This window comes from Falco rusticolus, chromosome 2, assembly GCF_015220075.1.
Source record: "Falco rusticolus isolate bFalRus1 chromosome 2, bFalRus1.pri, whole genome shotgun sequence".
Lineage (NCBI taxonomy): Eukaryota > Metazoa > Chordata > Aves > Falconiformes > Falconidae > Falco > Falco rusticolus.
Window position 1 is genome coordinate 65,586,050 of NC_051188.1, and position 25,284 is coordinate 65,611,333.

Consider the following 25,284-nt stretch of genomic DNA (forward strand, 5'->3'; position numbering starts at 1 on the left):
GCGGGATGCTGGCTGCCTTTCCCTGGGGCTGCCGGGGTCTCCGTAGGGTGGGAGTAAAGACGAGAGCCAAGCGGGGCCGGGCTGTAACTACAAACACAGCAAGGTCACACGGGCTGTCTGCTGCAGCATGTTGCTGGGAGGGGTAGGGGGCAAGGGGACCCCCCAGGTGGAAGCCCCTTGGTGGCCTGGCTTGTGGTCCCTCCACGGCACAGTGGGACAGGTGGTGCTGCTCAGTGGCTGAGAAGATTTTTAGATCAAGATTTTTTCTGAAGGAAGGGGAGACACCCGCACCCCAGTGATTGGAAATACATCTGTGACTGTTTGGAAAGTTATTTTTGCTACACGAAAGGCTGGGACACGAGGACAGGGCCTTCTCCAGACTGTATCACCTCTTGGCTTCCCTGCGAGTACAGCTCATTTATTTGGTTTGGCACTGACTAGCCAAGCTGTGTAGCTGCCAGGTTCACCATGTTATAAGGAGCTGCTGATGTCAGGAAGAGCTTTTGGCTGTAGGAAAGCCCTGCAGATGTTGGCCAGGTGGTTCTGCTCTCCCTGAGTGTTCAGGAATAGTCAACCCGTGTAACAATTTTAAAATTATTATTTGTCTTCTGAAACATGACTGGAATTCCCACCAGGTGCTGGAGCAGGAGCAAAGGGTGGTGTGTGGTGTGAAGGCTGGGTGAGGTATGTGGCATGTGCTGGCAGCGTGTCCCAGAGAGGTGCCAGAGGAGCAGGGCTCCCAAAGTGTGGAGAGGACCAGCATTCGAGATGAGCTTAGAAACGGCTGGCAGGCTCCTCCATGCGGCATTTTGCACCATGCTTCTCATCAGGCAGGGCAGCCACCGAGGCTGAGCAGAGGTAGAGATGTCACCTGCCTGTAGAGGAACGAAGCTGGGTTAACTATCATTGATAATATACAGCTGTGGGCTGGCTTCAGGGGCGGCGGGTTGGCCGATGTAGATAAGGTGCAGCTGTGGCTGGTTCTGTTAAGGGGTTGGGAGCCAGTGAAGGGAGGGCAGCTGGGGAAGAAGCAAGAGAAGAAAGAGTGGGCCCTGGATGAGGTGAGATGAGGAGAAGGGAGCAGAGGGACTGGCATGAAGAGTGTGTTGGTATGAGATGCATCTTGTTGCAGCTTGATAGTTTGGAGAATGCTGCAACACCTGCCCACATTCAAATTCTTGTGGTTCCCATATTTCAGAATGTTGACTCAGGATCCAGATAAGGCAGACACTTGTGTCACCTTGCTGGGGAGTGGCTGTCTTGAGCAAGCCCATGATAAAGATGCCCTGGTGAGCTAGCTGTGCAGGGCTCCTCCCTGCCCTGTGTGCTCCGGACTGGGACAATGAATAACCATCTGTGGTTGCCCCTTCCTCAAAGGCATCTCCCAGCTGAATCAAGGCAAACAAATCCAGACCCAGTGCGTGCTCCTCCTCCAGGTGCTCTGCACCATGCTGCTGAATGGGAAGCTCAGGAGACATGCAAAAATGGGCTCACACTCCTCATCTGGGTTAGGGGAGCATTCGGATGCCCAGGGTACAAAGAGCTTCTTACCTCTTTCCCAGTTCTTTGGGTGTATGTAGCCTGGAGGACGCGGGACCCTGCCAGCACCACGCCCAAGCCCACCTGGGGCAGGAGGAAGGGGGTCTTCCTCTGCCCACAACCCTGCTCAACCCACCAGGTGACCTTAGAGCAGCCTCAAAGTGCACTAGCAGGATTAGAGGCTGCTGTTTTCCTTGAAAATGCTTCTGCTGCTGCATCCCTTCCCAGCCCCTCTGCCACAGCCTTGCCCTTGCCACCTCAGTCCCTTTTCTGGGCTGTCCCCGCTCTATTTCTCTAGACTGACACACCTTTTCTCCACAGGTAAATTGTTAACCTCTCAAGATTTTGAAGAATCCCAGATCTGCCAAAAGAAGATCCTGAAAGAAATTCCAACTTCTGCTTAGATGTCTCTTACCTTTAACTGGTCTTTATTTATGTGGGAATTACTACTGAAAGCAAAGGAGATGTACGGTCTGCTCAAAAAAGGCAGGGTTTTCACAGGGGTCTTCCCTGTTTCCTTTGTGAACCTCAGAGGCACTTACATTGCTTGCTCACACTGCCACCTAACAGAGAAACCTCAGTCAAGTTACCTTAATGTTTATTTTATTTAAAGAATCAGAAACACAGTCATTGTAGTTCATTTGTACTCATATCTGCCAACATTTCCTAAATCACGTTAACATTCATGTATAACAAAAACATTTTCTGAGCTGTGCAAAGTTCAAAGGAATTGTTCAATTACTTGAACCCATTTCTAGAAGAGCAAACCTGGCATTTTACAAACTGAGGCCACCAGAAGGAGTCTTTTCTTTTCCCCATCCTGTTTTAGGAGATGCAGATGCTCCCTCCTCCCCCTTTCCCTGCTATGACAGGTAAAAATTAGACCACAGCACGAGTCGAACCTCTCTCAGTCCAGCACTTTCTGAACGGCACTGGGTCACGTTTTTGTATCACTGAGCTGTATTAAGTTTTGCTCTTGTGCTCCTGCCATGGAAGTGATTTGTCCAAGAAGATTACTCAGTAACCCAAACTGTGATGATAAGCAATAAACAGGGTCCAGAAACAGCTGTTATCAAAACAGATAGCGCCCATCCCCAATATTTTTCTTTGCAGGAGGTATGACTGTAAGGGCTGTCATCCATTACAAAACACACCATCCTCCCTGCAAAATACATTTTAAAGCACTGATTCCATGACATGACATCTGCATGTTTTCCTTGATCTTCTCACACACCAACTTTTGTCCTGTTAGAGTTAAGCATGAAAAGGTGGAAATCTGGAACCATTTTAGATCTGGCTAAACACAATAGGCAGCAAGCAAGCTGTCATCCTGTTTCGTCTTTCTGAGTGTAGTAAATACATCCACGGAACAGAATTTTAAGAGAGCTTTAACCACTGTAAATTGTCATAAAAAATCTCCTCATCTCTGACGAATCTAACCCAGAATTTTTATTGTAATTGATAACATGCATTTTGGTGTTGCTGACTCGCTAACCGTGCAGTTCACTGTTTGAGGTGCAGTGATACCAATTCTGATCTGGACCAAATAAGTGGAACAGATATGGCTCCAGTCTCAAGCAAGATTTTCCAGAAGATGTTTCTTCAGTCTCTTACTGGTTATGAAAAAGCAATTTCCTCTCAACAGTAACTAAACTTTTAGTGGCTGAGTCAGGAATATGAACAAATGCAGCAATGTTAAGTATAAAAAGAAACACCCTGAAAATGATGCCTCCCTGTTTGAAGGTGCTATACTTGGCTATGGACTGTGTTTCTGGAATTGGTTTGTTACGTGTGACAGCAAGAAGAAACTTATTTTACAGAGAACAAAGTCACGGAGCTGAACTCAAATAGGAACGCTCACTTACATGGGTTTTGATATGTACTAGTATACACTGCATGAATGAAAACAAAACTTACACCTTCGCATATGAAATACTGGAAACGCAGTAATGATGTTCACCCACTGGGCCTCTTCCTTTTAATAAGATCATCTCCAGGTTACAGTGCCTCTGACACGCTTTTAAATGACCACCACATGTGGGCTTTGGCAAACAGCCAGCCGCTGGCAAAGGCAAGGTATGGATACAGCTATGAAAAGCCTTTCATCACATTTCATTTCTCAAGAGCTGATGTCTTTTTAAATACTCTCACAATCGCATTATGGATTTTTTTCTCATTCTGCTTCATAGGAACAACTGGCTAAACTCACTTTACATTTATTGCACCTTTAAGTCCCTGGTAGATGGAAGCTTATATTGCCTGATACGGTTTGAATTGTAGCTTGACCACATTAAGAAATTGAACAGTCTCCAGAACTGTACATTTCTACAGTAAGAAATCACATTTTGACAACGCTAATTACAGCCGTCGCAGATCAGCTCTCGTCTCTGTCATGCAACGACAGAGGAAAACTCCATGGTCCCTGCGCGTGCTAGAACCTGCAGTGTTCTTCTTATTGCCATGAAAAAGTCAATTAAAACAACTCCTCTGGGAATTAGTTTCAATTCTGGAGTAATTATCACTCTCCAGACAGAACGCTGTGCTTCAGTGTGGGTCTTCAGCCACTCTAAATACGTAGGAGAGAGCAAGCGTGTGCGTGTTGCACAGGCACACCCCCCCACGTATATTTATGGGTGACCAAACGCCTTTTTCTCTTTTCCTCTACGAGGCACAAACAAGCAGTCTGATCTTGATCTTCAGGTACGTTTCTAATTTCACACGTTGAATGCAAATCTTGTTGCAGCCTCTCCGTCTAACCAAACCAAATCTTTAACAATTAAAAAAAATAGCACCAGATGTGTGAAAAAGAGGAAATGTCTGATCTAGTAGGAATATATATAAAGTAGAGCAATTCTTACAGTAAAAAGGTAAGTCATACAAAAAAGCAATGGAAAGTGATACTGAAGGACAAAACTCCATGCTGCATATAGTAAGGGCAGAAGACAGGCAAAAGGGATTCTGCTCAAATAACCACAGTTTAATGGTGGAGCTGTACTTCTTCCAGGACCTCCCCGGCGGCAGCGCCAGGACACCGGATGGTATGGGACTCTGAGCACTAACACACTCACCGACAAACTTGCGCAGCATATCTTTGAGGTATATAGAAAGCATAACGTTAACATTTTGGACTCCTCATTCTCTCTTGCACGACGATGCACCAATCTTTAGCTGGGGTTTTCACCACCCACCCCTCCCTCTTTTTCCCTCAGGAAAAACAAAATCCCAGTTTAAGAGCTTCCTAGCACACCTCCTTGAACTCCCAAATCCATCTTGCATAGGCCAGTAATAAGAACACTGCAGCTCTGACAAATAAGTTACAGCAATATAACAACTTTTCTCTTAATTTTTTTTTTAAAGATATCTTCTCTATAATTTACACAAAGGGTTAACAGCCAGAGTTTAGGTTACGTACAGTCCAGATGGGCATCCTTTCAGTCTGTGATTCCAGGTGGAAGGCACTACTTCAACATACCACTGTATGCACTGCACGCGGTCTCAGGAGCACAGTGGGGCACTGCGTCTCCAGAGCTGTAGACTGAAGGGCCTGGGGGGAGTCTTTGGAAATAGAAATGGCAGTGGTTATCAGTCCAGTTTCTCTTTGCCGTCTCTTCTTGTGCTATGTGTTTTCCCCTGAAAGCTCCTCCAGCTGAGAAAGCAGCGAGCTGTCCTCAGAAGCTCTCGACAAAGCTCCCGGGGAAGAGGCCCGTCCTGCCATTCCTCTGCAACGTCCCTTTGTACCAGCCATCCTCCCGTTTCTTGTGCACAAACACAATGTCACCTTCTTTCAGTTCAATCTCTGCCTCGCTCTGCGGCGGGTATGGGACCACAACACGGTACCTTTGGAGACAAAAAAGCAAAGACCTGGTCAGGCAGTGGTCGAGCCTGCGCTTGATGAGTGCAGCCAGGCACCAGAACCAGAACCAGAAATGCTGGAGAAAAATACTTTTGAAAATATTGGCAAGTTATATTTTCACATATAAGTTGTATCTGATGCAGCTGGATTTTCTCCTATAACAGTATGACGGGGAGATTTCTGGTGAGCTTGGCTGGAGGCTTGGCCAGGATGTGCACCGGAGCCAGACCATGAAAGCAGGAAGGTGTTGTCAGACGGCTGGACTGCTCATGATGGTCCCTGCTCCTGGTCATGTGCCAAGCCTGTGCCAAGAACTTGGCTGCTTTTGCCCAGCACTGCATCTGCCTCATCCAGCACTGCATCTGCTCCATCCAAAAATCATAGAACCATAGAATGGTTTGGGTTGGAAGGGATCTTTAAAGGTCATTTGGTCCAACCCCCCTGCAATAAGCAGGGACATCTTCAAAAAAATCTGGTGGCTCAGAGCCCTGTCCAACCTGATCTTGAATGTTTCCAGGGATGGGGCATCTACCACCTCTCTGGGCAACCTGTTCCATATTTCACCACCCTCGTCTTAAAAAAATTTCTTCCTTATGTCTGGTCTAAATCTACCAGGCCCTACTAAAAAGTCTTTTCCCATCTTTCTCATAAGCCCCTTTCAAGTACTGAAAGGCTGCAAATAAGGTGTCCCTGGAGCCTTCTCTTCTCCAGGCTGAACAACCACAAGTGTCTCAGTCTGTCCTCACAGGAGAGGTGTTTCATCCCTCTGACCATTTTTGCGGCCCTCCTCTGAACCCGCCCCAACAGGTCCATGTCTTCCCTGTGCTGAGCACCCCACAAATGGATGCAGCACTGCAGGTGGGGTCTCACCAGAGTGCAATAGCAGGGGAGAACCACCTCCCTCGACCTGCTGGCCGCGCTGCTTTTGATGCAGCCCAGGATACGGTTGGATTTCTGGGCTGCGAGCACACATTGCTGGCTCATGTCCAGCTTTTCATCCACCGGTACCTGCAAGTCCTTCTTGGCAGGGCAGCTCTCAATCCCTTCATCCCCCAGCCTGTATGGATACTGGGGGCTGCCCCAACACAGGATCAGGACCTTGCACTTGGCCTTGTTGAACCTCATGAAGTCACACGGGCCTACTTCTCAGGCTTGTGCAGGTCCCTCTGGATGGCAACAGGGCCCTCAGGCATGTCAACCATACCACTCAGCTCTATGTCATCTGTAAACTTGCTGAGGGTGCACTCCATCCCACTGTCTGTGTTATTGATGAAGATATTAAACAGAACCATCCCAATACAGACCCCTGAGGGTCACCACTTGTCACTAATCATCCCGACATTGAACTGTTGACCACTACTCTCCAGATGCAACCATCCAACCAATTCCTCATCCACCAAACAGTCTATCCATTGAATCCATATCTCTCCAATTTAGAGGAAGGATGTTGTAGGGGACTGCGTCAAAGACCTTACAGTCCAGATAGATGACATCCACAGCTCTTCCCTTGTCCACTGATGATGAAAAATGGGGTTTGCAGTGCTCTCACCAACTGTCTGTAATATCAGCAGAGGTTAGCTAAAGCAATTTGCATTTTTATTGTATTTCTTAAGAATGTGCTTTGGGTCCCTTAAACCTGGAAGGAAGCTAAAATGGAGAGATATCAAATGACTTTCAAAGCACTCTCCAAACCAAGAGGTATCCTTTGTCCTGAATCATTCAGAGGTTCTCTTAGAACTTAGTTTTCAAGTGTCATTTCATTTCAATGAAGTAATGACAGGTCTGATCCTGATACGGCTATGCTGCACTCAGGCTTATCAGCAGGCATCCTGCTGAGTGCAGACCGGGCCCTTTCATATCAACACACTTGTGTGCAGAGCAGGGAATATATTTCTGCTGCACTGTATTCTTTTCTTGTACTTATTTGGCTTTCGGTTAACAGTCAATAACTATCTTGCTAATTGCAAAGTAATTAATATAGTAAGATAGTTAGAAGATGCCAATTGATTACCTAAGGCCCACCTCCTGAGGATTAATATTTCTACAACCACTGCATGGCCACTGATGTCTCCGTCATGTTTCTTACAAGGCAAGTATTTATTTAAAATAATATCCTGTCCCTGAGGACTAACTTCAACATGCCCTGGAGGCTCAGGACCACTCCCTGAGGCCATTCCCAGTGAGATTGTACCAAAGCAAGGGGCTGTCCAGTGCCAGTCACTAATTTTCTTTGCAGATTTTGCTCACATATCTAGTGACTGCAGTTCTGAAACTAGGGCCTCGACTTTGACATGACAGTAAAAGTACCAGGTTTGGCTCTGTGTATGGACATCTCCACAGCCAAACATCCTGTTATTTGGAAAAGCATTGAACTCCATTTGGAGTGGAGATTCTGCTCTAAAACCTCTCTATGGCCTTTTTATCTTGACATAGCAACACAGTTGTGTAGAAAATATATATGCTTAACTGCCATCAAAAATCTGCTGGTCATCTCTATCCCTTGTTGTCTCTTAATCATATTAATAAACCTAGTTGTCACTTCCTTCCTTTGTGGAAAAGCAAATAACAGAGGTTGAAACCTGTGCTGCTGGCTGCCTGCAGGAAAATAGTCTATCACGCTATCATCTGTGGAACTGCTACACTTATATTATGAACCTTTCCCAATTACAGCCATTATGCAAATGAATGCACACATTATTTCAAACACTCTGCTGCAGTACTGATTAATTAAATTATCAGAGTGGAACAATTTTAGCTAAGATGATGCCAAGTTTCAGATCTCACAGCTCTATGCACAATCACAGTGCATCAGAGCTCTGTACCAGGATTTCAAGAGGCTTTAAGAAGAAGGTTGGACCTCAACATCAGTTGAGTGGTGTGGAGGTACTCATGGTCCCTTTTGGCAGATCGGGAAACAGAAACACAGAAAAAGGTGGTGTCTTGGGCAGGGTTGGCATGAAGACCCAGCTAGGACTGCTAACACTTCATGCCATATCTTAAGCACAGAGCTACCCTTTTAAAGCCAGACTCCTAGGAGTGATGAGATGCTAGTCCCCGAATGGTTCACATGAGGAGGGAGGTGAGCACACTCAGCAGGAATTTGCCCACTGTCATAAAAAGGGGTTCTTCTCAGAGATTCAGAAAAATAAATCTCAGTCACAGCATTATCAAATGAAGTACTTTTTCCCATTTACGGAACCTCAAATGTTATGGTTTAAATTTAATTAACTACAGTACCTCATCAAATAGCACCAAAGTGGTTTTGATAGAGTGTCGAAATCTTAAGATATGAAAGACCTTGCAAATCGGTTAAGAAATCCTCTGCGTGAGAGATGGAAAAAGATGCTACGCTTTTTCCCTTGAGAGCTTTTGCAGCGGGGCCTGGGGGAGGCAGCCCGGCGAGGCTGCAGCGGGCAGCAGCAGGGCACGGCTGCTGGCACCGGGCTGCCTGCACCGCAGGTTGCTGCTGTGCCACCCCTCCTGGACGCTGCTGTGCCACCCCTCCTGGACGCTGCTGTGCCACCCCTCCTGGACGCTGCTGTGCCACCCCTCCTGGATGCTGCTGTGCCACCCCTCCTGGACGCTGCTGTGACACCCCTCCTGGATGCTGCTGTGCCACCCCTCCTGGACACTGCTGTGCCACCCCTCCTGGACGCTGCTGTGCCACCCCTCCTGGATGCTGCTGTGCCACCCCTCCTGGACACTGCTGTGACACCCCTCCTGGATGCTGCTGTGCCACCCTTCCTGGACGCTGCTGTGCCACCCCTCCTGGACGCTGCTGTGCCACCCCTCCGCGCCTCCAGGTGGCATCTTGGCCTAGTTTATCCTCTGGAAGAGAACTGCAAATACATAACTGAGACACATTTTTTTGGCAGAAAAGATTTCTTCTCCCAGACATTCTCCCTCACTCCCAAAAAGGCAGTCCTGTATACTTCTATTTATATCTCCCCTTTTCATTTCACCTTTTGTCCCCTCTTTGAGAAGCGACTATAAAGCTGTAGGCTTTCTTACACCAAACTGCTTCCTGACATTTCAGACTGATCCCAGAGACTTCTCAGTTTTGTCTGTGTCACATTACATCTCTAAATTACCAACTTTTCAAAATGCTAATTAGCTGGGCAACAATAATGATGGTAAGCGTGACAACCACCTCTGCCTATTATTAACAATGGTTGCTATTTTTTGTTGTAAATCATACTCTGGGATAGTTGTAATTCTGCTAATTTAACCATTTTGGCCCAAACTCTCCACAGCAGTTGGCTGTGTCAGGCTGAGGGTCCCACATTCAGCCCAAATGGTCTCATCACCTCCAGGAATAAAGCAAGGAGTTTTGCACCAGTAGGACCCAGGTGAGGGCTTCCACAAACAGCCCTCAGGTCCCCATACATGGGAGCAAAGACCTGTCCTGTGGCACCATTGGTCTGTCAAGGATGGTGTTCCTTCAGAAAATTACCTGTCCTAGCCAGGTTAAAATCATTCAAACCACCTCAAAATGGTACATGCTTAGTAGAGGCTTGTATGAGAACAGAATGTAAAGTCTCTGCTAATTCATGCTCCAAGATGTCCTAGCTCTGTGGGACCTCAGAGGCTGCATTTCTCTTCCTTTCCCAGCAATGGGCTCCTCTCATGTTTTTCTCAGGGCACAGACCTGACAATGTACTTCCCCACTGCTGGCTGCTGTGGTACCCTTGGGTTGCTCACTTCAGCCCTGGAGGGGACTGTCTGGGATGGGTAGTGCCTGGGAGGGTCCTCAGCGCCCAAGAGAAGTACATGAGGAGGGGCTGTGAGTAGTATTGGCAAGAATGGGGGATGGGGTTTGCCTGGGCAGGGAAACTTCAAGGAGTTGGAGAACAGGGTAAGGTAAGGGAGGGGATGGAGGATGTGGGAGGCTGGTGGGAGAAAAACCAGGAGTCAGGGGAGAAATGGGGCCATGATAAGAACCGGAAGCCCTGACAGAAGGTGTGGATATGGCTGCTGAGGAGGGCAGCTGGGCTGAGATGAGTCTGGGAGAGCCTTGGCAGGAGGGAGCCTAGGGCTGGGACATGTCCTGTGGGGCAGGAGAGTGCATGGGTAGAGGCTGGCACTAGGGCTGAGGGTGGGACAGGGATCCTGGCAGCAGTTATCTCACCAAGAGCTGGGAATGGGTCCATCAACACTGTCTCTGCTGTTAGTAAAGACCTAGGAATCCCAGCTGTCCCCTGTCTTCATAGCACTTGTCCTCACAGACAAAAGAAACACCTCTCCCACCCAGCTCTCCATTTACTACTGCTGCTGACCTGGAAGGTGCAGCTAAGGCTCCTAACTACAATTAGATATTACATGATGGAAGTTCTGGTTTTGTTTCCTGTAAAAAAGCAAAATGATTAAAAATGTCATGTATGTAGATGCATAAAGACATCTATTACCTTAACAGAACAGGAATGTTTCACACCCATGCATCTGAGATGAAGAAACAGGCAACTAAAATTGCCCATGACTTCACTTTTGCTTCCATGCAATATAATCTTTCATTATATGATTAATCTATTAATCCCACAGGATGCCTGCCACATGTAACACACGAGATGTCCTGCTTCGGACATGAGTCAAGGTTCTGATGTGGAAGAAACATGTGGCTGCCAAAGCCACCCCATCTTTTGCAGAGGTTCGAAGATCTCTAGCAAGTGACCACAGTAAAACTCACTGAGTAGCGCAGGCGTGGGGAAAGTGGTTTTTCTGACTCCTCCAGCTGCAAAGCCTTGTGCTGCACTTTTCACAGCGTGAGAATCATCTCACGCACCGTAGTGGCGTAGGAGTCAGCTGTCTGGTCTAAATTACTCACATGCAGGCTCTCTGTCAGCATGCACAGACAGGCATTGAATAATATTGATCAGAACTGATCAGTAATTAAGTATTGGGTTCCGGCCTGGACACTGAGGAAAAAACCAAATACCAAGTATCTGCTCACTGAGCAAAATGCATGCATCCAGGACACTGACAGAGCTGAAGAAACTTAAGAAAACAGATCTACGAGGACGCAAATCAGGTTTGAAGGGCTAACCTCCAATCTGGTCCCATTTAGAGTGCTTGAATTCGGATGATTAATGAAAGCTTCTGTTTGTTAAAGTATGATGCACTAAGGACAGGTTGCAGGGGTCCAGTCCTGTGGCTCCAACTGGTCCCTTGTGTGTTAGGGATACACAGTTAGTTTTGTGTGAGGATAGATAACTGGTGACAATGAAGCATCTAGCCCAGTTAACGACTGCTCTTGCTTATCGGTGGAGCTCTGTTTCTCCATCCTTTTACTGGCAGATTGCAGAGACCTGCAAAGTGCCTCTCCACACTACAAGACGGAACCTGCTTCACCATATTATGGTGTCTGAATCAGCAGCCTCAGAAGAACAAATCTCAGCTGGGTCTTTTACCCTTCTGCTGGAAATATTGCAGGATTCACTTTCTGAGGTGGTTTATTCTAATTTCTCAGTCCTTAGGCAGGTATCCCACGTCAGAGAAGCACTTAACCTCGTGCATACACGTCACTGTTCAGTCAGAACTTACTCCGGGGGTCAGTCCTCTAGTATCACTTTCCAGGAAAGAAAAAAACCCTTCCTTTGCTTTCCCTTTTGGCAAAGGAGATATACGTGCACAACAAAATTGAAGTCAATGGGCGTTAAGCACATGCTTGAATGCTTCCTTGAATTGGGAGCTCAATTTCTAATGTGGCAGTGATTTGTAGAAAGGATACATGGAAACATGAAGGCATCTATTTTAAAGGTCAAACTCACTGCTCCCATCTTATTCTGCTGCACTGTTGTGGTTACAACTTGCTTGAAGGCTCCATGAAAACCATAGAAACACAGCACAGATACGCCAGTCGTGACAGTTAAGTCTGGATGCGACTGTTTTATCAGAATATAACATGGCAGAATTAGTGCCAGTTACTATAAGAGTCAACAACGCGTGACTTGTTTTACTCAGGTTTGCACCTGGGAACAGTGCCAGGCAGCAAGGGGAACATGACTCATGCACACACACATGCACACTCAACTCTCCTGTTTTGCGTAATGTACAGTCATATTTTCTTCAAGTGGGTGGTAAGGAAAGTATTTTGCTTTGGTGCTGCTAGGCAGACAGCATCCCCCCCCCGCCCCTTCCACGTGAACCAACAGTGTTGGTGGGTGTGGGCGAGTCTCTGGCCCAGGGCTTGCCTCATCACAGCGCATCCCTGTGCTGGTCCTGTGACTTGCACCAGCAGCAACTGGATGGAGCAGTAGGTGGAAAAGAGCATGTGGGGCGCTCGCAGCCTGATGGGGTATTCACTTCACAGTCAATCACTGCAACACGAAGTGGCAAGGACACCAAGGACACCACCTGGGAAATTTCTCCGCTCTGCTGCTCGGACTGTTGGATGCTTTATGGCAGAGAGCAGATGCAGGAAGGTGGTTTTATAAACCGACAGTGGGAAACTACACCCAGAAGGCAGAGACGGGCACTAACTATCCCAGAAAACCAGTTAAATATCAAGGTTAAATGATGGGAGAGCTAGGAGCAATTTCCTTTCTAATCCAGCCATCCATAACCAGTTGTGGAATATCAAGTAGGATAAGATAGAATAATTGTTTTCTTCGTTCTCCCCATGCACAAAAATTAAATGAGAGTATAAACATTAGCAGCATCTCTGAGAGGGCGAAACTCACTTCACCTTCCTGTCTGACTGGCTGCAACTCCCACGAAGGGACGTGCTGCCAGGCAGCAGAATAGGCAATTCTTCCCTTAAATTGTGAGCATTGAGCCATGAGCAATCAGAGCCTTTTTATGTACCACTGATATGGCTAGTGGCATGACCAGTAGGTTTGATCAGTAGCCTGGATGGGGCGAGTGCTAGAGCTGCAAGCCAGCCTCTGTAGGAGAAGTAGCAGTGCTCTGCTGTCTGCATGAGCCTCCTTTTGAATGCCGTAAATATTAAGGAATGTGCTACTTCTTCCAACCTTTCAGTGCTCTGTCTCTATGCGCACAGATGGGCGTTGGGAGACAGAAAGCCAAGTACAGCTAAGTGCACTGAAATGCTTTGCAGCTTTTTAAAATTTCATCCAGCATCTGAATCTGTTTATCTAACCTTTTTTTCCCCTCTCCTCCCTTTTCTTTCTCAGAGAATTGCTCCTACTGTGCAGATGAAATGCACCAAAATGCAAACAAGCAAAATATGGAGCTGAGTGACGTTGAAGGCGAGTTCCTCCATTGCCAGATGTGAAAAGAACAAGTGGTTTGAAAACCATAATTTGTTTTAAAAAAAATATAATTTGGTTCTTCTGAGCAATTTGATGATTTAATGAGCACAGATGGATGTGGGATGAATTTCTAGGAGACAAGTGTTTAATGTATCTGCTCAGATTATTCCAGGACTAAGCATTATCCTTCCTAGTGCATGAAGGTAATTAATATTTCCCATTATGGGCATGAAAAAACCCATATGATCAGTTAAGGAATGCAGATACACCAATGATATGGAAGTTAATTCATAAATCAATTAGAGAATCTTGCCTGCTGTGTATAATTAGGGTTACTTCAATTATAGCTTATTTTTGGATTTAAGACTCAGGAATTAAAGTGCTTAAAATCAGAATAAGTTCCTTACCACCATATACTGCAATTGGAAGTATTTACTCAGTTTTAGCAGTCTATATCTGTTTGCTCTGTATCTATTTACTCTTCATTCCAGCATAGTTGATCACATGCAGCTAACCCATGTCCCTCTGGTTCTATTCTGCCACTTAAAATTGTCATCAGTTAAATGTTTCACTGTCTGGGCCATCCTGAGGTGAACTGAGAAATTTGTAGGATATGGGACTGGCCCTGGCATATCAAATAATGGGTCTGGACTTCCTTACAGTAAAGCTTTGAAAGCAGCACCTCAACAGGCAGCTCTGGAGATGTCAGGGGATGTTCTTCCCAGCTTCTTTTCATGGCTACATGTAACTAAAGGTGTAGCATTCCACTGATTTAGTTACACTGGTGCTAAATCTGGTTTATATTGATTTAGCTTTTCTTATAGCATTAATTTAAACTGGTGTAGACCAAATTAAGTGCGCCTAAATAGGGACTGGTTTTTCAATCCTTTTACTAAATTGCTTTTTCATGGATTTTAAGGACAAGAGACTACTGTGATAGTCTGCTCTCACTGCCTTCATTACAATGCTGAAGGACTTCCCTGCATTTATTTCTGCTTCAAGTTTAATAGCTGTGCTTGAACAACAGCATCTCTTTCAGATGAAATGTTCAATCTAAAGTAAAAATACTCCCATGTCTGTCCTGTCTGCAGTCTCTTACAGACCTACCAAGACATTCCTAAGCCTGCTCTTTATCAAGTGTACCACAGCTCCCTGTATCACTCACTGCAACAATATAGTTCTAAATCTTCCATTGTTCTTATGATGATTCTCTAAGGCCGCTCCACTTTGCCTCAGATTTGGATCTTCTGAAATATACTGTTATTCTGTGTTCTCCTTACCAATGTGTTGAATTAGCTTTGTACCAACAGGTCTGTCCTTTTCATCACCTACCTCCCACTTCAGTCCTCTGTTCTGCAACAGCGGAGACTTTATGTTGAACAGTGCAGGTACAAAACCCGACTCTTTTTGGTCTACACTACAGGCACACGCAATCATCTTCTAGTGATTTCTGACCTAGAGTTAGATTTGATGACAGTATATCGGTTTTCAATCCACTTAGTATCTGCTGTGTTGGCTGCGTACAGTTTACTCAGCAAGGCATTTTATGGTAACAAACCAGATGCCTTAGAAAAGTTTAAATATATTATCATGTCATTGTTACCCTCCCAACCAAATTTCAACCTGTGTTTAGTAAAACACTGTAAGGTATGAACTGTCCTATAGGATCCCTTATTATGCCCTGAATCATCTGCTCCATGACCTCAGTTAGATTCAGGATCAGGTGGTTTGCCCAGTCCGTTCCCTTCGGCTTCTTTCATACACTCAGTCAAAAAGTTTCTTTCAAACTTCTGGGACTTTACTATCATTCCAAAACTGTTTTAAGTATCAACTCCAGGGAGTTCCCTAGACCGCTTTTTGAAAACTTTTCAATGGTTTTGTATAAAACATGTTCTCCTCAATCTCGTTTAGAGTGAAAAGCATTTCAATACCATTGTATCAGTGCATTATCTGTTCCCTTCCCAGTCCTCAAACCACAGCCTTGTAGAAAATATTTACCTGAAGCCACTGTGACACTGCACATGGAGACCCAGTTCTTTTCTCTACCTGTCTCTAGTCAGTTATCTCTCTCTCCACCTGCTGTTGTATTTTGATGTTCCTAGTCTACTCTTTGTGGGTTTGCAAGGCCAGTTACTCTAAGGTTTCAAGCAGGCTGCTGAAATGAACTCCAGAATCACTGGTACATTCCTCTCCAGAAGTGAGCTACATTTTTGGTAACGGGTCACTGAAGATGGCAATACCTGTAAATATCCTAAACAGGAAGAATTTGAAACAGTCCCTGTTACGGCAAAACAGGCCAGAAAGGGCCTTGATGAGCAAACACATCACCCCTCTTGCCTCTAGGCAGGAAACACCACATGACAACTTAATAATTTTGTTAAAACATAGGGATATCATTTAAAAAAGTGGCCTTTGCTAACAGCATTTACACCCTTTGGGCTGAGAAAGCTCTGCTGTCCTTCATATTTAGACCAGGGCTGTAAGGTGTCACGGACAGGTGCTGCTCACCACTTTTTTAATCCATGAACATTAAACCTGCACTGTGTGCCAAATGATTTTCAATGGGCAGGTGCATGTAAGCCCTGTCTTCCTAAAAGACAGCTGAGTCACCTACAGTCAATCCACACAGCAGCAAAACTGCAACAGCCCTTGAGCAAGTTGAACTTGCAGCCCTCCTCCAAATGCTCCCTGAAGATGCAGGTGACATCAGGAGATACTCAACTTACCTTTCCCGGGGCAAAGGCTTGGGCTCTGGCCGAATAGCTGCCATGGAAGAGAGGGGCTGCCTGGCAGGAGAAGGGATGGAAAAATTCAAATCCAAGGAGCCTGTTTTCCTGTGCAGAGGCTCCAGCCCCATGGCTCCCTGCATTTCACTCTCAATAGGGCACGAGCCAGCTCTGCCGTGGCTGGAGAGGGAGGAGAGCTCAGGTCCCACCGCCCCTTGCAGGACTCCTTCAATGGCTGCCTGGGGCTCGTGTGTGGGGGACACAGATGGTGGGGAGCGTGACTTCTTTTTTGTTGATGCTCCTGCTAGAAGTTTCAGCAGTCCACTCTTCTTCTCCTTCTGCAAAGGAACCAAAGGAAATATGGGCAGTGAGCAGACATACCAACTCCATTTTTCTTTTGGAAAATCGCAATGTGTGTGGCAGAGAACCTCCCAAAACTGTCATGACTAGAGATGGATCCAAGTAGAACTTGAGCTTTTGGTAATAACAATCCTGTGAAAACCCCTCACCATCCAACAGGGCTTTAACTCGTTCAGCAGAGTAAGGACCTAACATACAGCAAAGATTATTTCTACTTGCAAATCCACCCAGGCAGTGATCCTGTGCCTTTTGAAAGAAATAGTGCAGTTACAGTGGGACAGAAAAGGTACAAACTTCCCATGCAGAGAAGGCAGCAATCAAAGTGCTGCTCTCGCCCTCTCTCTTCCAGCAGAATCCTGTCTCTCAATACAGAAATTCCCCAAAAGTAACAAATCAGACTTTATGGCTAAAAGCTTCCACTGGGGAGCACAAGGGTCTGAGGAGAGATTTCAGATCCCAGCCCACTGCAAAAGAAACGCTTATCTTTACTGCCTCATTTACCACCTGATGCAGATTTACTGTAGGGAGAATGGAGGCGCAGGGCAGTGGTTTAATAGTTCTATCCAGCGTGTGCTCCTTTTCACATCCTGCATCACACAGCTGTACCTATTTGTGTCTTCCTCCCAGAAGTGGGTCACCTCTCGTGTCTTAAGGTAAAGGCATTGCCTTGATGTCTGAAGATAGATCACAAAATTCACAATTGGCAATTGCAGTGGCAGTGCATGGAAGGTTTCAAAGTTCTACAAGGGCTTTTGATGCAGAGGAATGAAAACAAGATAACCAGCACCCTTTCAATTAATGTGGGGAGAAAAAAGAGTTCAGCCTGCATTACTGAAGAAACACATCTGACCTGGTGTGCTTTATAGCAGTGTGAGAAATCCTGCTGCACATTTACCTCAAGCACACACAAACACCAAATATTATGTCCCTCAGCTAGAAAGGGTAGAGGGATTGTGTGCAGAAACTGGCCACCCTCCAGCACATGCAACCAGCAATGCTGTGCAGTAAATTTTCCATTTTTTTTAAAGACACAAGAAGTTTTACAAAAGGTCTGTTAGATTTCCTCTTCTGTCTGAAGCACAAGCCATCACCCAAGACTATCTTCAGAGACTCAGGGCTGTGAAGTTTAGCTAGATTTGATAATTTGTTCTATAATAGGATCCCAGGGGATAAAAATGAACCCAGCTACTGCAATACTTATGGAACAGAAACTCTCTCTCTATCTTCAAGCAGGAACACTCTTTGGAAATACAACCCAGTAATTTATTTATTCTCTGTAGACAAAATGTCCCATGCAAGGTTTAAAATTATGCTCTTTTATGTGCTGACTGCTGAAGTAATTTCTCAAAGCAGCTTTAAGGAATAGGAGGGCTACAATAAAATAAACATAAGCTTTTAGAAGATGGTTGGATTTACTGCAGTAAATGTACTTGGAATATCTGGTATCTCTGCTCCCAAAGTTTTTTGCACTCTTTAGCTGTTACAGACTGGTAAGAAAACAGAAATACCTTAGATGTTTAAGACACGGAAGAGCTAAAAAGAAGCACAGTTGTAATCACAGAGACAACGTCCACTGATTTTTGAAGAGCAGAGTCTGAACTATGCTTCCAGATCTCAGTCTCCTGCATACCACTGGTTCCAACTATATGTTCTGTTTAAAAGGGCGTTTGTCACTTACAGGATGAAAGGATCCATCCTGCCAAGATGTTCATCCAGGCAGAATCCATGGAAGCTAAGGGAGGCTGGCCATATGGCACCATCAGGTCAAAAATACTCAATAAATTCCCCTGGAAACAATAGAAAAGCAGACTAAATGCCCCTGACAAACATCTTTCCCCAGTGGGAAGGGACCTTTGTGGGAGCTGTAGTAGGTATGCACGCTGGAATTCACCTGAAACACCAGAAAAATACATCAGTATTTCTCTCATTCTCTAATTAAGAAATATTGCTGCTGTCATCATTATATCAGATTTTAAAGCTCTTCATGAAATTGCAAAACTCATCTTTCCCAGTAGCACACTGAACCAATAGCTGCAATGATCCCAGCATACTGTGTCAATACGCATTTGAAGGTGTCTAAAGGTCAGTGACAGAATACAATAGCTATTGTGGGGCTCTGGAGAAACCACTATTGTGCAGCAGTGAGCACTTTGAGCCTCTTTAATTGGCAGCTTTGCACATCCAAAGTAACTATGTGAACTAAAGCCCTGTATAATGAACAATTAATATTCCTATGTGGTAGCAGCTTTTCTAATTTTTGCTTCTAATTTAAATACCTTGGCAAATTTTCATTAGAAAAACCTTGTGTGACTTAGAGCACTTAAAGCATAGAAGCAAAAACCTTTGGAAAGAAGGGGATGCATATATTCACACCCATCTGCACATTAGAAAGCAGATGAGTCTGACAGTCATTCAATTTTGTTTACAAGAATGGCTTCCACTCTACATGGTTAGCCCTGGCATAAATTTCTACGCTCAAGCTATATCCCTCAGATAACAGAGAGCTGTAATGAACTTACTGATGTACCCTTTGTTCTACTTTAACAAAAGGAAAAATAAAGAATTGATTTTTAGCCCTTAGTCCACTGTCCATTTCACTAAACTTTTGAGACTAAGATCAGTGTTCTTTAAACAAAGAGGATGACTTACTTCAATTGCTTAGCCTAGTCCTTCTAGTCAAAACCTGAGGAGCCCCGTGCTTCCCATCATGGCCCTGGGCAAAATATTTAGAGGTGAACTGATACTAGCCACTTCAGGCACCTGGAGATTAGACATTACATCCAGGTCTTTCTCCCTTTGAGTCTGGCAAATGCTCTCAGCCTTCTGGTATCCCATTGCCAGACCCTCTGCCGATGCTGCTCAAAGCACTTCAAGCACAGCAAGGACTGTCAGGAGCTGATAATTTACTGTGATGTCTCTCATGAAAAACAGATTGGGTTTGAACTTTGGTTGATCAGCAATTCAGCCTAAACCCCTTCATGCCTCCTCCCTCCATCTGTAAAATGGGACAAAGTTAAAACTCCTCCTCGTGCCATGGGACTTTGTTAATGACTTCAGTGTTACAAAGCTGTGCATTTCATTGGGAGTAACCCGTCCTTTTCCAAGGCTTTAATATTAAAAATAGGAAAAGATTCAGAATGGGATGTTAGTATGCAGTCCCAGTTGTGATTTATTGCAAATGTCCAAGTATTATGAATTCATTTAATATTTAGTGTAATAGCAGCCATCCTTCACCAGAAATTAATATTTATATGGCTGTCTGAGACAGTCCTTTCTTCAGCAGTTTCACTGTAAATCAATGAAGCGTTAATGGGCATAAATGCTGTAGAGAAATCTACACTGATTGGTTACAGGCTCTGTGGGTTTTCAAAAGAGATAAGAAGTTTACAGAGGACATATCTGATGACTTTCAGGAATTAAGTTTTTGAATGAAAAAAAAAGTATTACTTTTTCCATTCACAGATGTCTGTTTTATTGTTTTCTAGGAAATCTGTAATCTACAGAAACAGCTGGGTAATTATTGAGTTTTCTTTGTCTAGTAGCTACATTTCCAACTGACTGCAAACTGTGTTTGACATCCCTACCTCCTGAACCTGCCAAGGTCAGACCTTCACATCTGTGTTGATGGATGGATTCACAGTATGGACAGCACTTCTCCCATCTCCTGGTTACTGCCCACATGTTTAACTGAATTTAAATCGTCACCTTTGTTGCTCAGGTTTTATTCTAGGACATTCAGAGTAAAAAATTTCAAACCATTAATTTCACAAGGAACAATACCTTGTTAAAAAAAAAAGGCAAAAGAGCGAAATTAGCTCTTTCAAATACATCTCAGGCTGCTTCTAGTTAAGCAAAAAAGGACTGTGAACATAGACAGTATAGGCAGGTCAGAATTTCTTACTTCTCTAGTGAAGCCTACGCTTGAGACTCTGTTCCTATGGTGTAGCACGAAGGAATCTCTGTGGAAATAAGTCTCTGGAAGCACAAGGATGAGATCAGCAGCATTGCTGTGACTCTGAAGCATGCACCTGGGGAAGCCAGCACTTGGACAGGTGTGAGTTCCCCTCAAGATCTCACTGTGGGAACATTTGGAAAAGTGAATACAGTCTGAGCTTAAGAACTCACGAAGGACTAGATAAAAATTAAAGTCTCAGATATGTAAATGTTGAAATATTTTGCTTCACAGTAATTGGGGATGATTTTTCCCCTCATTAATAACCCCACTTGAAGATAATAACTAGCTCTTCTTTCAGCTTCAGAGATGAGATGAGCACAGAAAGCAGCTACTTCCTTGATGACTGAGTGGTAACGGAGTCCCCTGTCTGCAAAGTAATAATCATGCCATAATCCGAATACCAATTATACGTACTGGCTATATTAATACAGATCTTCTTCTTCTTCTTTTTTTTTTAACCCACTATAATAAACAGAAAATTCTGTTTTAGTTTTCTTCATCTGCAACTCCTAATACTTAATTTCCTACCTATTATTATTTCCTCATTAAATAAATGAGGAAACCTTACTGCAGCTGATAGAAAAACTGGCTCCAGCCATTGAAATGAGATAATTTCTCATGCAACACCAGTTACATCAATAGATAAGAGAGCCGGAGGGAGAAAAAAGGTTTCATTTAAAAAGGAAGAAAAAAGAAACAAAACTGTTTAAATGCTGCCCTGAGCCCTACAGAACAAATTAGGAACTCATCTACCAGTCAGTACCCCAAACCACCACTTTTATTGCTTGTTTAACATGGTCAGTACCTGTTTCAGTAAATTTGAGTTAGTGTCTGGAGAACAGTGCATTTTTATTCTGATTCCAACTTGGCTACTAGTGATTGATGCTTACACTGAAAGAGTAGGTGGTACTTTGGATTACGTCTTTTAGGACAAAAGCTATTCAGGTATTTAAATCTGTAAAATTATTTGACCCAAGATTTCGATAATTATTTACAAAGGAGATTATAAAAACAAACCAGCATAATCTCAAAAGCAAGCTTCAAGTCTGGAATGTCTTTGGATATGTATTTATTACTTGCAGTTTGCCACTATTTCTCATGAAACAAGACAACAGTAATTACTACACAATTCCTTCTGATTTTAGGGTAAGACTAGTTTTTTTATCATGTATTGTATAGAAATATTTGCCAAAGATTTAGTTTTTAATGGAGACAACTGCTTCTGGCCAGAAGTCGATCATTATAATCTCAGTATACAAGCTCCATGCCGAGGAACAAAAAGGATTTTGGGATCATAATGTCATTAGCTTTTAGATCTCAGTGATAGTAACATGCATACATACATGCACAAACATATTAGACTGCTGATCACTAATTTGAAGATAACTAGTATTAAAGCCAAGAGAAAATAAAATGTCTTGCAGTTAGACCTGATTCGGAATTTCAAATGTTTTGAAAACAAAACTGAGAAGAAATTTTGTGTTCAGGTCCCAGTACAGCAAAGCACATAGGCACTTCATCATGTGGTTTTGTTGAACTGGGGCAGATGCAAGGCCCTAGAGACTACTAAAAGACATAAAGAGGTAATCTAAAAACATATTTTCATATTCAATTCAGATGGAATATTAGATCTTTCAAGCACTGGAACAAAGTTAAAGGCTAGCTTAAAGGCAAAAAACAAACCCCAACCAAAACATGTAGAGGAAGCAGAGAGTCTCAGCTATTATTGAGCTTCCTGGAGGCTGCTGAGTTTGTAACAGGCAGAAGGTAAAAAGGAACGCTAACACAATTAACAGTGAATGAGGGACAGGTGATCTGCTATGCTGATACTGTCTTTTTTCTGTGTTCAATGGAGGGGGAAGCTGGTGGATGGATAGTTCTGTATTTCATTGCTTTTCCAGGTCTGGTATGTAAGGAATAGGTGATGGTTATGCAAAGGATGGAAATTTGTTAGGATACGCAACTTACTCCATGCCCCAGTAACAGTTCTCAGTGATATTCTTTTAGTGGCAACAGCTGAAACAAAACACCAGTGAACTGAAAACTACTGCTGTGATGAAGTAACTTGAAATCGTGTGCTGATAAAGTGAAATGCAAGGACACCACCAAAGAAAGTGATAAAACTACGGTTCTCATCAAGACTGTGGCAACACTTCCACTTACTTCCAAGCACCCACTGTCTCTAGAACTAAGCTCAGCTGGATGTGTTTTGGTTCTGATTTTAGTCCATCTCTTCCTTTGAAGTGTGAACAACCTCTCTGGGGACACAAAAGAAGGGAGTAGGCATGATATCCTCACACACATTTGACATTCAGCTCCCTTCTTCACTCAGCAATCCACTGGATGTTTGATTATCCTACAGCAAGTAAGGGAACTTCACACAAAGCACTGAGATCTCCCCTTCTCTGATCCGCTCTCCTGCCTCCAGCACAGCCTATACAGAGAGGCACAAAGTATGCATACTTTCCCTGGGGAATGTGGGGTCCCATCTCATTTCAGGAGAAAACTCAATCAAGGAGTTTCATGCAAGTGCTTCTAGTGTGGTATGCCCAAGCAAGAACAAGAATTCCTGCTCAGTTGTATAAAAAATCCACATCCTTTATTTCTAGAAGGGAACCTTGGTACCCTGCAGAGCTGGGCACATGCTGTGGAATCCTATGTGGAAGCAGGTAACTTCCTCAGAGTGAAAAAACAAGATCCAAGCCACTTTTTCCTTACCAGTAACTCCTGCTGGCTTAGTGTCCTAGTTTTGGCTGGGATAGAGTTAATTTTCTTCCCAGTAGCTGGTATAGTGTGTTTTGGATTTAGGATGAGAATAATGTTCATAACACACTGATGTTTTGGTTGTTGTTCAGTCGTGATTAAGGACTCTTCAGCCCCTCATGCTGCTCTGCCAATGAGAAGGCTGGGGGAAGAAGAAGTTGTGAGGGGACACAGCCAGGACAGCTGACCCAAACTGGCCAAAGGGATATTCCAGACCATATGACATCATGTTCAGTATATAAAAACTAGGGAGAAAGCTGGCTCGGGGCCACTGCTCAGGAGCTGGCTTGGCATCAGTTGGTAGGTGGTGAGCAATTGCATTGTGCATCACTTGTTTGGTATATTCAAATTCTATAATAATATTAATAATAAATCCTAATTATTATTCAAATATTAATATAAGTTTTAATAAAGATAAAATACTATTATAATTACTATCATTATTATTATTATATCTTCCTTTTCTGTCCTATTAAACTGTCTCTATCTCAAGCCATGAATTTTACTTTTTTTTCCAGTTCTCTCCCCCCATCCCACTGAGCAGAGGGAGTGAGCAAACAGCTGTGTGGTGTTTCGCTGTCTGCTGGGTTAAACCATGACACTCAGACACCTGTTCTGCTTGTCATATTTTGTGAATCCCATTTTCTAGACAATTAATTCTACCCCCACGTTGAATGGGAATTATGAATTCCAGTGCAAAGCATGAGCCTTAAAGCTAATAAACCTTCATGCTCAGCAAAAGTTAATGCCCATTCTGAACCCGGCCAATAAACAAATGCAGTGTGCACTCTGGGAATACAAGGCCCAAGTGTTCCCATTGACTCTGTTCTGCCTGACACAGAAAGGGAGTCACTCCTAAAACCTGATGCTCAGCAATGTCAAAAAGGCAAGAGAAGATTGAGAATTGTTAGGAAAGCTCTAGAGAAAGAGTTAAAAAACATTTGTAGAAAACAGCACCGTGGGAAGCCCTGCCATGCCTAACTTCCTGAATGTTGTGTCCTATTCTGGCCACTGCATCTGGAATAGGGTATTGCAGAACTACGAATAGCACAGAGAAGGGCAATGAGGACCAAGAGAGGTGTGAAACAACAACCATACATTGGAGATGCCTGCTTGGAAAGCAAACAACTGACAGGAAATATGATAGTGGTCTACAAAATCCCTGTCTGCTCCGAGAAGGTAACTTGGGAACTGATGGGTTATTTCCCACAATACAGGAATTAAAGGGAACCTCATGAGATTATCAGGCAAATGGTCAAAACTAAAAAATAGGAAGCACTTTTTCACACAACACATAATTAAATAGAGACTTAATGCACACAGTATCGTGGAAGCCAAAAGTAGGAACAGGTTCAAAGGGGATCAGACAAATTAATGGAGAACAGACCTAGCAAGGGCCATTAAAAGAATGGTATGGATCCAACCTCTTCTTCAGGGAGCCCCAACAGGTAAATGAAACAGCACTTACAGCATACACAGGGTGACTTCACCTCACTACAAAAGAGATCATAAGAACAGTGAGAATTATTACTATGATTAAAAAAATCAGCTATTTGGGCAAGAGCATAGGAAACAGGACAAAGCCAGGAATGAGCCCTCCCCTGTGCCCTCCCAGCTTTGGGAAATCAGTTGTTCAGAGACTTCCTCAGCTGCAGGGGTCTGAGAGAGGGCAAAAGGCGCCCGGCAGGATGCAATGTCAGCCAAGGAAGAGACACAGAAGGTTGGGAACTGCAACCCCAGAGAACTTTCACAGCCCTGCAACTGCTGTTTGGATTCCTCAGCTCCATCTCTGCTGTGCAAAACATCATAGATCAAGGGCTGCAGCACTCACTGCACCAAGGAGAAACAAAAGTACTGGTGATGGGGCTGACAAAGCCTATT

At 44.2% G+C, this 25,284-nt stretch overlaps 1 protein-coding gene across 1 annotated transcript in view; it reads right to left on the bottom strand.

Annotated features, from left to right (window-relative positions):
* Positions 1 to 2,125: 2,125 nt before the first annotated feature.
* Positions 2,126 to 25,284, bottom strand: part of LOC119143502 (E3 ubiquitin-protein ligase SH3RF3-like) — a 257,285-nt gene continuing 234,126 nt past the window's right edge. Inside the window, exons 9-10 of the mRNA XM_037377831.1 lie at positions 16,326 to 16,663; positions 2,126 to 5,376 (exon numbers count right to left, since the gene is read on the bottom strand). Of these exons, the coding sequence (XP_037233728.1) occupies positions 5,208 to 5,376; positions 16,326 to 16,663 (507 nt within the window). The 3' untranslated portion in view covers positions 2,126 to 5,207. The remainder of the gene's footprint in view (positions 5,377 to 16,325; positions 16,664 to 25,284) is intronic.